This window comes from Gallinula chloropus, assembly GCF_964237585.1.
Source record: "Gallinula chloropus genome assembly, chromosome: 17".
Taxonomy (NCBI): domain Eukaryota; kingdom Metazoa; phylum Chordata; class Aves; order Gruiformes; family Rallidae; genus Gallinula; species Gallinula chloropus.
In genome coordinates, this window is record NC_140102.1 from 14,230,137 (window position 1) to 14,242,606 (window position 12,470).

Below are 12,470 nucleotides of genomic sequence, written 5' to 3' on the forward strand. Positions count from 1 at the left end.
CACCGGGGCGGGGGGGGATCCGCGGGTACGGGGTCCCAGCGGCCCTGGGGGGCTTTGGGAGGGGGGTATCAGCGCCCCCAGGGTGGGTTGGGGGGAATCCTTCGGTGCAGGGGTCCCCCTGGCTGAGAGCAGGTGGGGGGGTCTGGTTCCTTTGCTGGAGGCTGAGCCCGCCCCCCGCCCCGGCCCCTCCTCCCCCCCCCCAGAGAGGGTCAGGCGCTGGCGTATTAAATATTTAATTGGCAGAACAGCAGCCCCAGGCCCATCAGGGGTAATTAAGACACCCCCTCCCCGCCCCCCAGGGTGGGGGGCTCCAGCCCTTTCCCCAGGCGCAGGCCCCTCCCCACAGGGCACCCCAAGGCGGGGCGGGGAGGTGAAGGAGAGCCAGGGGCTGTGGGGGAGCGGGGACCCCCCCCCCCCCAGCCCTTTCCCAGCAGGGCTGGGGTGCAGGGGGGGCAGGCAGACGCCCCGACAGGGCTCCCCGCTCACTGCAGGGGTGAGATCCGCAGGGGAATCATTATCCGCGACTCCATGGTCCGGATCAGCGGGACTGCAACAGGAAACAAGAGGGGTGAGGAGAGCAGGGGGGGGACCTCAGCGCAGACCGGGGTGGGGGGCCTGGAGTGGGCAGGGGGTCCCCAGTGCAGACCAGGGGGTCCCCAGTGCAGACCAGGGGGTCCCGCTCACCCGTGTAGTACACGTTCTCGTCCCAGCCCCTCTTCCTCCAGGCCGCGTTCCTCGTCTCCTCGCGGGACTGCAGGTCCTTATAGGCTGCAGGGAGCGGATGGTGTGTGTGTGTCCCCTGCCACCACCCCAGCCCCCACAGTGGGGTACCCCCGGGGACGCTGTGGGCTTACCCCAGAGGTGGTGCACGACGTACAGCTCCCCGATCTGGGAGAAGAACCCACCGACTGCCTCCTGGTTCTCCTGCCGGTACTTGATGGCCCGAGCCCTGGCACGCAGTGGGAGAAACACAGGTGGGAAGGAGCTGCCCCCGAGGGCCCCCCCCTGCTCCGTGGGGACATTGTCCCACCTTGGCTCCCTCCGTGCAGGGAAACCGGTTGCTTACCAGTTGTTACCCCACTCAATCATGGTCCCTGGCTGGAAATGGAGGGAAATAAACAGAGTGAGCAGCCAGATCCCGCCTGTGCCCCCCACCACTTAGCATCTCCTCACCAAAGAGGGAGGAATCGGGGGGATCTGAACCCAAAACACCAGGCAGGACCCTCACCCTGGGGGTATACTGAACCAAAAGCAGCCCCAAGGCGCAGGCTGGCCCCCCGCAGCCCCTCACCTTCAGCTTGTAGGTCCTCAGCTCGTAGATGTTTGGTCCCTGACGGGGTAGGGGCTCATTCCAGAAGCTGAACTCCAGGAGCAGCTGGTTCCTGCGGGACAGCAGCATCCGGCTCCTCTCCTTGCGGAAGTCCAGGTACTCCTGGGGACAGCCCCAGATGGAGTGTTCAGATGGGGGTGAACATGACCCAGGCCAGGGTAGGGGGGCAGGCAGGGGCGAGTGGCAGAGCTTGGTACCTTGTTCTGTTTGAGCTTGTTCATACAGTCCATGAGGGCCGGGTACCCACCCGAGAAGCGCCAGAGGTGCACTGAAAGGAGAGTATGGGGTTGGGGGGAGGAAGCAGCACCCCCAAAAGCCCACCTGGAGCTGCTGCCTGCCTGCCCTCACCTGCCTGGTCCTGCTCGCCGTACCACGTGTTCCAGTTCCCCACCAGGTCGCAGGGGTAATCAGCATCCGAGTGAAGCTTGGGCAGCACCTCCTCTCTGCAGGGGTATAGGGAAGGCAGCTGAGGGGCAGGCAGCCACCCCAAAACACTCCCAATACCCCCATTTGCCCACCCAGCCCAGCTTGAGGGTTCTGACAGGACTGGGAACAGTCCTGGGCCTTGTACCCATTTCACAGGGAAGAAAACCGAGGCAAAGCATGGGGAGACCAACCTGCCCGTGGACTCGAGGAGCTCTGCACAAGCCCTCCCACCCTCCTTGCTCCACAGCAGCACCCCAAAACCCTGCCAGGACCCCAGGCAGCCCCCCCATGCCGCGCAGCAGGGCTCACGTCAGGCTGTTGTAGGCATCCAGACACTCCGGCTTCACGTTGTGAACTGCCAGGAGAGGAGAGAGGGGCTGCCAGGGTGGGAGCCCAAGCCCCAGGGGGGGTCCCTATGGGCAGGGTGGGGGGGGGGTTGGGAGCACCCTCAGCCCCTTCCTCCAGCAGGGCCACTCACACTGGATCTTGTAGAGGTTGCTGGTCTCCTTCTTGGAGAGGAGGTTGGAATGGGCGTCCTTGCGGGGATCCACCTTGTGCACGAAGAGGGAGCGGAACCAGCTGCCCTCGGCATCCCTCGAGTACCCCCTGAGAGACGGTGGGTCAGCACGGGGGGCAGCGCGGGGGGGGGCAGAGCCCGCCAGCACCCCACCGCCAGAGGGAACCCCGGCCGCTCCTCCTGGGAACGCCAGGCTGGAGGGTACCAAAGGCCGCGCTGGCTCCACAGGCAGCAGCCCCTCTGTCCGCCTGTCCGCCCAGGGGTGCGGGAGGGGTCCCCCTTCTGCGGGGGGGGCTTCATTCAGTCCATCGGGGGAGTGTGTGGGGGGGAAGGGAGCTGGGGTACGGCCCCGGGCTCGGCGGGGCTTCGCGGGCAGAGAGAGACGCAGCTCTCCCCAAACCCGGGGCCGGCCCCAAGGGACCCCCCACCACACCACGCCCACCCCCCGGGAGCCGCTGGGCCCGGCGGTGAGCCGGCGGCAGGGCAGACCCGCTGCCCCGGCCGGTTACCTCCCCCAGCCCGGGAGGACGATGGGGGCCGGGCCGGGCGGCGGGGGAGAGGGGGGGGGTGTGCGGGACCTTTGCCCGCCGGGCTGCCCCGCCTGGTGAGCCATTAACCGCGGGGCCAGCGCCCGCGGCGGGACCGGGGGAAGGGGCGGCCGGGGAAACAGGGGGGACGCTGAAGGAGGAAGCGGGGCCTGGGGTGGAACTAGGGGCGGGGGCTGGCCGGGGAGCCCGGGCCCCGCTCACCGCGCTCCGCCGGGGGCTTCGCCGCCGCCGCCGCCCCGCCGCAGCCGCCGCAGCACCGCGCTCCCGCCTGCCCGCGCCGCCGCCATCATCTTCCCCGCAGGGGCGGAGCCTCGCGTGAGGGGGCGGGGTTTTGGTGGTCACGCCTCCTTTGATTGGTCACACCCTCTTGGTTGGCCACGCCCCCCCTTGATTGGCCACGCCCCCTGCCCCGGCCACGCTCCCTGCGCGCGGCCCGCCCCCCCCCCCTTCAGAAGCTGGCCTCGAGGAGGGTGATTCTGATTGGCCGCCGCGCCCCGCGCCCGGCCACACCCTCTCGCTCCGGGCCCCGCCCCAGCAGCCAATCAGAAGAGCCAGTTGGAGAGGACAGGTTCTGATTGGTCGCAACGTCTTCCTCCGTCGTATCAGCGCCCCTGCCGCCCAGAGGGGGCGGCTGCTGATTGGCCGGTACTCCGGGGAGGCGGGCCTTCTCCGAAGGCGTTGTGGTCAGTGCGGGCCGAGGCCGGGTCAGTCCGGCTGCGGCGGCGTCCGGGGTGGCGTCCTGCGGTTCCTCCCGGGTCTCCGCCGTTCCGTAGGGCCCCGCCCAGGCCCGGGCCTCCTCCTGCCGCGAGAGCGCCCGCGATGGGGCACGGGGCGTCGGCAGCTCCGTCTGTCCCGCCCCGTAGAACCCCCAGCCTGCCCCATAGCCCCTCAGTCTGCTCCATAGTCCCCATAGCCCCACCTGCCCCATAGCCCCTGAGCCTTTCCTATAGCCCTCATAGCCCCACCTGCCCCAATAGCCCCCCAGCCTGCCCCGTAGTCCCCATAGCCCCAGCTGCCCCATAGCCCCCCAGCCTGCCCCATAGCCCCACCTGCCCCATAGCCCCTCAGTCTGCTCCATAGCCCCCATAGCCCCACCTGCCCCATAGCTCCCCAGTCTGCCCTATACCTCCCATAGCCCCCCAGCCTGCCCCATAGTCCCTCCCAACTCATAGCTCCCCTACCCTTCCCCATAGCACTGTGGGGTGCCCTGCTCTGGGGTGCTTGGGTTCCCCCAGGAACTCTGCTGGAGGGCAGGGAGGTTACAAGACCCCCAGCCCAGTGCCCCCCCCCCCCCCCCCCCACTTCCGCAGCCAGGCATGGGGTTCCTCAGGGTATAGGGGTGCCACCCTGGCCAGATCCCTCAGCTGCTGCTCCTGAGGGCACCACGACCCTCACTAGCAACCATGGGACACCCCAGCACCTAGGGGACCCCAGGGCAGAGGGTGTCATAGGAGCTGGGGGGACCCTGGGGCTAGTTTGGGGTACCTAGTCCACCCCCCAGTCCCCAAATGCCACAGGATGGGGGAAGGAGGATGGTTTGGGGGTCACCTGGGTGGGGAGGATTAAACAGAGTGGTTGCCCCCCAAGTCCCCTCTCACCAAGCTCACCTTGCTGGGGTGCAGCAGAAAGATCAGGGAGTGGTGGGGAGGGGGTATGGGGGGGGCCCTCAGCTCGTCATCCTGGGGGCACAGGGACCACCAGCTGGGAGCGTGGGGGGGCAAGGGGGGACCCACTCCCTGGTGTTCCTGAGGTGCCTGCAGAGAGAGGGAGCGGGGCGAGCTGAGGGGGGACAAACAGTGGTTAAAGGGTTAACTGCCTCCCAGGCACCCCAAACCCTTGGTGACCCCCCTACCCCAAAGCCCCCAACCACCTCCTGCCCCCTGGAATCCCCCAAACATTCTCCAACCCACCCAACTACTCAGGTGCCCCAAACCCTCCCCTTAGACCCACCCTGCTCCTTGCCCCCCAGTGCCCTCCCCATTGATGCCCTGCTCACCCGGGCAGGGGCGACGCGCCCCGACGCAGGGCGCAGACCCAGGCGTGCAGCTCCTCAGGGGTCTCAGCCCCCAGGCAGTATGTTCTCATCCCGGGGTGCTCAGCCTGAGGATGGTGGGGGGACCATGGTAGAGGAGACTCAGGCATCTGGGCCCCATTTCCTTCCCCCCCCCACTACACCGAGGGTACCCCCAGATCTGGGGATCCAAGGGGCCAGTGCTGACCGTGAAGAGGAAGCGGGGGGCATGGGGGGCACGAGGAGCGAGGGGCAGGACGCGGATCTCATAGCCGGGCAGGGGGAGGCCGCCCCGCACTCGCTGCTCGCTGCTGTCTGGAGGGCAGAGGAGTCTCAGAGAGGGGGAACCCCCACGAACCCCCCCAGCATGCTCAGAACTTCCCCCCCTACAGAAGCCCAGCATCATCAGGGGATGCTTGGGACCCCTTCTCAGTCCCACCAGCTGCCCCCAAAAGTTCTGGCACCCCCAGACCTCAGATCCTCCCCCAAGGACCTCTTCAGCCCTCCAGGGACCAATGACCCCCCCAAGATTTCTCAACTCCCCCCAGGGACCCCCAACCACTCCAGGGACTCCTAATCCCCCAGGAATCCCTGATTCCCCCCACCCAGTGAATCCAAACTGCCCCAGGAACCCCAGGTCACCCAAGACCCACCCATCCAGCCCCAGGTCCCCGTGCCCAAAGTGTGTCCTGACCCCCCCCCCTCACCGTTCCCCCTCACCCCGGTAGTAGTAGAGACAGAGATCGACCAGCACAAACCATCGGCGCTTCCAGAGCCGCAGCCCTGAGCTGTCCTGGGGGGGACGACAGGGTTGAGGATGCTCCCCCCCCAAGCCCATCACCCCTCCCTCGGGCCCCTCTGCTGCCCCAAACCCCCCAACACTTGTGATCTTTGAACCCCATAACCCCCAGCACCCCCCTTACACCAGACACCCCCTTGAATCCCCATAACACCCCAGCACCCTCCAACCACCCCAGACCCCTCACAGAACCCCCCCACCCTCCTCAGATCCCCCAAACCCCATTACCCCTCCCCACCAGACCCCTCAAACCCCATCCACCCCCCAGCACCCCCATCTCAGAGTCCCCCACAACCCCACACAACCCCCTCCCCAAGAGTCCTCCCCAACCTCCTGTGTGTCCCCCCCCCAGCCCCACCTGCTTGTGCAGCCAGCCCCTCATGGCGGGGGGGGTGTGGGGGTCCCTGCGCAGGGCCTGCCCCCCCTTCCCGAAGGCGTGGACCCGTGGCACCGGCCGGCAGGACTGGGCAGAGGCTTCACCTAGAGCAGGGGTTCCGAGGGGCAACCCCCCAAACCCCTGTGGCTGCCCCAATTCACCCCCATAGCCGGGGAGCACCCAGGGGCCCTGCCAGCCCCCCGCCCCAATCCATCTGTACAATTCACCCCCCACCAGCTCCCTGGGCTTCCCCTGGGCCCCCCACGCCCCCCCCCCCCCCCACGGGCTCCCTCAATGTGCCCCCTTGCCACCCCCCTCCCCCAAAGCTCCCCATGGTCCCTGATCTCCTGGGCTCTCTGGGATGCCACATAACCTCCCTCCTTGACACTCCACAGCCCCCCGGTCACCCTCAGGCACCTATGCCCCCCCATTCCCCTCCCCTGGTCACTCTCAGGCCCCCATGCCCCCCATTTCCCTCCCCCACTGGTCACTCTCAGGCCCCCATGCTCCCCATTTCCCCCCCCACCGGTCACTCTCAGGCCCCCATGTCCCCTCATATCCCCCCTGTCACCCTCAGGCCCCCATGCCCCCCCATATCCCCCAATTACCACCCACCGGGGTGCCGCGGGGGCCGGCGGAGGCGGGGGCCGGGCGGGGGGGCTCTTCGCCGTCTGCCATGGGGGTCCTGCGGGGGCAGCGGGCCGGGGGGGTGGTACTCAATGTCCCCATTGTCCCCGCGGGGACAGAGGCCCCGTTCTTCCTGCTGCGGCGCCGCCCGCACTGCTGGGACCGGCGGGGGCGGCGGGGCCGCTCCCGGGACGCCCGGGCTCCCCCCGGGGATTGGGGGGGGCGATGGGGCGCTCGGCTTCCCGCTGCGCCCCTTCCCCCGCCCGCTCCTGCCGGGGCTTGGGGTCGTCCCGGTACCCCGTGCCGGTCCCAACTCCCGTCCCAGTAACCCTGAGCTGGTCCCGGTTCCCGTCCCGTCATCCCGGTGCCGTTCCCCTGGTGCCAGTTCCCTCCTCGCAGCATTGTTAGTGTTCCCAGTCCCGTCCCAGTACCCAGCGCTAATCCCAGTCCCAGTCGCAATCCCAGTCACGTCCCGTTATCCTGGTACTGGTTAGAGGTCCCGTTAACCCAGCACCGGTCTCAGTGCTGTTATTCCAGTGCTGGTCCCCGTCCCGTTATCCCGGTACCGGTCCCAGTCCCATACCGCTATCCCAGTGCTGGTCCCAGTCCCGTTATCCCGGTACCGGTCCCAGTCCCGTGCTGTTATCCCAGTGCTGGTCCCAGTCCCGTTATCCCGGTACCGGTCCCAGTCCCATACCGCTATCCCAGTGCTGGTCCCAGTCCCGTTATCCCGGTACTGGTCCCAGTGCTGTTATCCCAGTGCTGGTCCCTGTCCCGTTGTCCCGCTACTGTTCCGGGTCCCGGTGCTGTCCCGTTATCCCAGCCCTGGTCCCTGTCCCGCTCCCCCCGTGCCGGTCCCGCCCCGGGCGATGGTCCCAGGCTCCGCCCCCGCCGCCCGGGCCCGAATTGGGCAGCTCCCGCCCGGGGCGGGACCACCTCCGGGGAAAGCCCTGCTCCCTCCGCCCCGTCATCACGGAACTCAGAGCTGAGGGTCCCTGCGGGACCCCGGGAGGGCTCGATGAGCCGCGGGCGGGCAGTTCCCGGCGCTGCGAGGCGCCCCGGGGCACCGGGTATCCCCAGGGCTCACGGCCGCTGCCAGGTCCTAGTGCCCGCCTCGCCCCGCCCACCCCCTCCCGCGCATGCGCACAACGGCACATCCTCCGCTTGCCGCCAGAGGACGCCAGTTCCCCTGTCCCCTCTGAGAGGCGGTCCTGCCCCTCCCACTTCAGTTGAGCGGCGTCTAATTCGCCCAATCATATCTCCTCCCGCTCCCTTTCCTCCCCCACAGGTCTTCCCATTGGCGGTGTCACTCCTGCGCGTAACCAATGGCAGAGCGGCGGGGGTGGGCACAGCTCTGCGCGGTCTCCTCCTCCCTCCTCTCCCCTCCCCTCCCACCATGGCGCTGCCTCAGCGCTGAGCCGCCTCTCCCCGCCATGGCCGGGGCCATCGCGTCCCGCATGAGCTTCAGCTCGCTGAAGAGGAAGCAGCCCAAGACCTTCACGGTGCGCATCGCCACCATGGACGCCGAGATGGAGTTCAGCTGTGAGGTGGGGACGGGACGGGGACGGGGCCGGGCCGGGGAGGGGAGGGAGGGAGGGGAGGGCCCCGCTGAGGTGGGCCGCACCCCCCAGCCCCCCCCCACCCCCCGCCGCTGCTTTCCGCGGCCTCCCCCGGGCCTCTGGCGGGTTTAACCCCGGCTCTAAGGGGGTCGGGCCGCCGGTGGGAGCCATGGGGCGGGGGGGCCCCCCCGCCCCATCGCTCCCACCGACGGCCCGACCCCCCCCCCCCTCATGGAGGGAGCGCTGGAGGCCTATGCTGGTGGGGGTCTCGGAGGGGGGCAGCGGTGTCAGCGTGTGATCCGGCTCTGCCCCCCGCTTGCGGCTTCGTTCCGGGCTGTCAGAGCCCTTTACAGCCCCACGGGTTTGTTGGGCTGGGACTAGAGTCCGGGGTGGGTGGGGATACGGGAGCGGCATGGGGAGAGCAGGACCGGGACCAGTAGTGGGATAACGGGAGCAGTACCGGGATAAAGGGATGGGACCGAGACCAGTACTGGGATAACGGGACTGGGACCAGCGCTGGGACCAGTACTGGGATAAGAGCAGTAGGACTGGTACTAGGATAATGGGATTGGGACCAGCACAGAGACCAGTACCAGGATAACAGCACAGAGACCGGTACTGGGATAACACGACCGGGACCAGCACTGGGACCAGTACTGGGATAAGAGCACTAGGACCGGTACTAGGATAATGGGATTGGGACCAGCACAGAGACCAGTACCAGGATAACAGCACAGAGACCGGTACTGGGATAACAGGACCGGGACCAGCACTGGGACCAGTACGGGGATAAGAGCACTAGGACCGGTATTGGGATAATGGGATTGGGACCAGCACAGAGACCAGTACCAGGATAACAGCACAGAGACCAGTACTGGGATAACGGGACCGGGACCAGCGCTGGGACCAGTACTGGGATAAGAGCACTAGGACCGGTATTGGGATAATGGGATTGGGACCAGCACAGAGACCAGTACCAGGATAACAGCACAGAGACCAGTACTGGGATAACAGCACTGGCACCAGTAGCAGAATAATAGGACTGGGATAACAAGACCGGGACCAGCACTGTGCTGGTGGGGTGGGACCGGTACAGGGATAACAGCACTGGGGCCAGTACTGGGATAATGGGTTTGGGACCAGAACAGAGACCAGTACCAGGATAAGAGCACAGAGACCAGTACTGGGATAACAGCACTGGGCTACCAGTACTGGGATAATGGGATTGGGACCAGCACAGAGACCAGTACCAGGATAACAGCACAGAGACCAGTACTGGGATAACAGCACTGGCACCAGTAGCGGAATAATAGGACTGGGATAACAAGACTGGGACCAGCACTGGGCTAGCGGGATGGGACCAGTACAGGGATAACAGGACTGGGGCCAGTACTGGGATAACAGGACTGGGACGATGGGACGGGACCAGCACTGGGATGACAGCACTGGGACTGGTACTGGGATAACAGGACCAGGACCAGCTTTCGTGGGCCACCTGAACCCCAGGCACAGGGTCTTGAGGTGTCCCAGGTGGCCAGGCTTGAATCCACGGGGGTTCAACACAAGGGGAACAGCGTTCCCCTGCCTCTCTGAGTTGGGAGCTCCACCCCAGGATGAGGGCTGTTCCTGGGGGTGGTGACATGCTGTCTGCTCCCCCCAGTCTGGTTTTGCTCTGATGTTTTCCTTCTTTTTTCCTTTAGGGCCCTTGGTGATTCTTAATCGTTCTCCCTGAGCGGTTGTCGTCAGGCCCTGGGGTTCTGGCTTGTTGTCAACAGGGACTGGACACACAAACAAGCCGCCTCTACCCACACAGCTTAACTTTGGGGTTCAGTATTTCATTAGTGTGACCCCAGTCTTGGTGGGGTTCTGGTGCCCTTAAGCCAAGGGCTGTGTGGCAGTGTAACCTTGCTGCTTCTTGCAATCTGTTGTCAGCCTTGAAGAACTTTTTGCCTTTCCCAGGGACTAAGGATTTCTTTTAGACAGTAGTCGTGCAGGCTTCCCACTGTTATGCTGCCAGGACAGTGTAAGTGTCCTGGCTCCGTTCTTGCATGTTTTCCCAAGGCTGCCAGCAATAATGTACAGTGGAAAGTGAAGAATTCCCTCTCTTTTGTGTTTCTTGTTTTCAGTGGTGTGGCAGCTTGTTGTTTCACGTTGGGATTAGGGTGTTTGCTCAGCGCTAAGGCAATGCATTCGGGTGGGATTTGACCCTGCAGCTTGTGCATCTTCAGGAGACTTTTCAGGGAGGTTCCTGCCAAAAAAAAAACAACCCCAAACCCCAACTTGTCACTGCAGATAGACTTCTCCAGCCCTTCTGGAAGCGTGGGAAGAAGCTTGAGAGCTGCGTGTATGGTCCTGCTCGGGTTCTCCTGTGTCTTGTTGGATCTGGTGTACAAAGAAGGAAGGAGTCATGTGGGAATTTGGGTGTCATCCTTCAGCGTAGAAGGCCCAAGTGGAAGGGAGGGGAGCAGTTGGATGTGGGTGGGTGCTGAGGCTCTTTCATGCCATGCTTAGTGCAGGCAAGGTGGGAGTTTTATTCAAGCTTTATCGAAGGAGGTGGGGTCTCTGCCCCCGTTGTTGTCCCATAGCTGTATGGCTCTGGGGAAGGCTCCTGGTTTGCTGACTCTGCAGAAAAAACCCAACCTCTGCAACCTGATGGTGCAGTGGGATCAGACACACCCTGTGGCTGCTGGTCACTGGGATGGATGTGAGGGAGGGGATGGGACGGTGTCCCAGGGAAGGGCTTGGCTTCATCCTTGCCATGGCAGCCTGGTCAGACCTGGGGCCAGGAGTGGAGATTGTGCCCATGGTGGTCTTGGTTTCCTCATCCAAAAGTCAAAGAGGTGAGAGAGTCAATGATCTGGGGAGGACCATGCTCTTCCCTGACTGGATCCTGCCGCTGTCCAAAGACCCCTGAGGGCCTGGAGGGATGAGATGGGACAGGAGTGAGCAGCACTCTGTTCACCCTTGTGTCTCTCTGCATGTTGGTAGGGTGGGCTTTTTCGGTGGGAAGGAGGATTGCTGAGCTGAGCAGGAGGTTGTGGAGGGTGAAACCTCTCCTGCACACACACCCTTTAAAGGATTAGTGGAAGGAGGTGCAGCAGAGGCTGGCTGTCGTGCTGCTTGGGGAGCTCCTGAGGTGTGTTTCTGCAGCCTGTGAACGCTGCCTTGGGCTGATGGGGAGCTGATGGCTTGTTGGGGGTCTCATTGCCCATGCTGCTTCCAGCCAAGGCAGGCACAGGGAGGTGCTGCTGCCTCTTGGCTTCTCTTGCCTGTGCTCATCCCCTCCCTTTCTGCCATCGTTGTTATCCGACCATGGGGACCTCCTGGCTCCACTGAGGGAACGAACTGGGGGTTTGGCAATTCCTCTGCAAGGCCAGCAGTCCTGGGGTTGTCTCTCTGGTTGGGTTTTGTTGCGTACCTGGTGTGTGCTGGAGCCTGCTCCCCGCCCCAGGCGACAGAGCACACGCTGAAAAGCAGCTGAGCAGGTGGAGAAAGGAGCAGAGGAATGTTTCCCTGCCTCACCCCAGCTGACACCTCAGCTTCACCCCATGTTACTGGCCGTGCTGGGGGACCCTGCCTGCTCAGCCACCGTCCCAGGGAGTGCGGCTTGCGTGAGGTTTGGGATCTGTGAGGTGGGTGTTCAGAGCAGGACGGGGCAGCAGGAAACTCCTGTCTGTGCCAGGGCTGCAGATCCCTGTGGAGGAGAGGCTGTGGTCCAGCAGAACATCCTGCCACGTATCTTATTACACCCTCAGTCCCACACGCTTCCAGGAGCCCCCATCCTCCCTCCACCCCATTACAAATCGCCTCTGTGCCCTCCCTCAGCCCTGCCAGCCTGCTCTGAGCGCTGCCGTGTTGCTTTCTCCCCACTTGTCCTTCCCAGAGCTGGGTGTTCCACTGGTGAGTGGTCTGGGACACGTGTGGCTGTTCAGGGAGGCTGACACAGTGTGTGCTGGTCTTCAGCAGAGTTTAACTGGTGGCTTCCTGGGTGGGTATTGATCAGGTGGCTGGGAAATGTGCCTGAGTTATCAATGTTTTTCTGTGTGGTGCTGATATAACTGATGTTTTCTCTCCACACTTTTGTTATCACCAAGGGATGTGAATCTGTGAGCTGCCCTGGCTTGACAGCTGGCTCTGGGGATGGAAGGTCGCTCGGTGCAAACTGTAGAGCCCCAGTGCCTGTCCCAGCAGTCTGTCCTTCTTCCAACCACATCAACACTCCTGTAGCTGGACAGGGTGAGGGGGACACCTTGATGTTCTGTGTTCATTTTTCAGTC

At 64.6% G+C, this 12,470-nt stretch overlaps 3 protein-coding genes across 6 annotated transcripts in view; 1 reads left to right on the forward strand and 2 right to left on the reverse strand.

Moving 5' to 3' along the window:
- Positions 1-223: 223 nt before the first annotated feature.
- NIPSNAP1 (nipsnap homolog 1) lies at positions 224-3,146 on the reverse strand. The gene is made up of 10 exons (XM_084271970.1): positions 3,023-3,146; positions 2,235-2,362; positions 2,066-2,111; positions 1,679-1,773; positions 1,528-1,598; positions 1,292-1,432; positions 1,067-1,098; positions 855-949; positions 685-768; positions 224-547 (listed from the first exon to the last, which is right to left on the reverse strand). The coding sequence occupies exons 1-10, from the start codon at positions 3,109-3,111 to the stop codon at positions 483-485; spliced, it is 846 nt and encodes a 281-aa protein (XP_084128096.1). The 5' UTR covers positions 3,112-3,146; the 3' UTR covers positions 224-482.
- Positions 3,147-3,269: 123 nt separating this feature from the next.
- Positions 3,270-5,610, reverse strand: LOC311198176 (uncharacterized protein; the record flags this gene model as incomplete). The annotated part of the gene is made up of 5 exons (XM_084272073.1): positions 5,553-5,610; positions 5,041-5,143; positions 4,818-4,921; positions 4,429-4,600; positions 3,270-3,620 (listed from the first exon to the last, which is right to left on the reverse strand). Exons 1-5 carry the CDS (start codon positions 5,591-5,593, stop codon positions 3,270-3,272), a joined length of 771 nt encoding a protein of 256 aa, XP_084128199.1. The 5' UTR covers positions 5,594-5,610.
- A 2,438-nt stretch (positions 5,611-8,048) lies between these two features.
- Positions 8,049-12,470, forward strand: part of NF2 (NF2, moesin-ezrin-radixin like (MERLIN) tumor suppressor) — a 49,402-nt gene continuing 44,980 nt past the window's right edge. For all 4 annotated transcript variants that reach the window (XM_084271924.1, XM_084271922.1, XM_084271925.1 and 1 more), the window contains exon 1: positions 8,049-8,181. In XM_084271924.1, the coding sequence (XP_084128050.1) occupies positions 8,068-8,181 (114 nt within the window). In that variant the 5' untranslated portion in view covers positions 8,049-8,067. The remainder of the gene's footprint in view (positions 8,182-12,470) is intronic.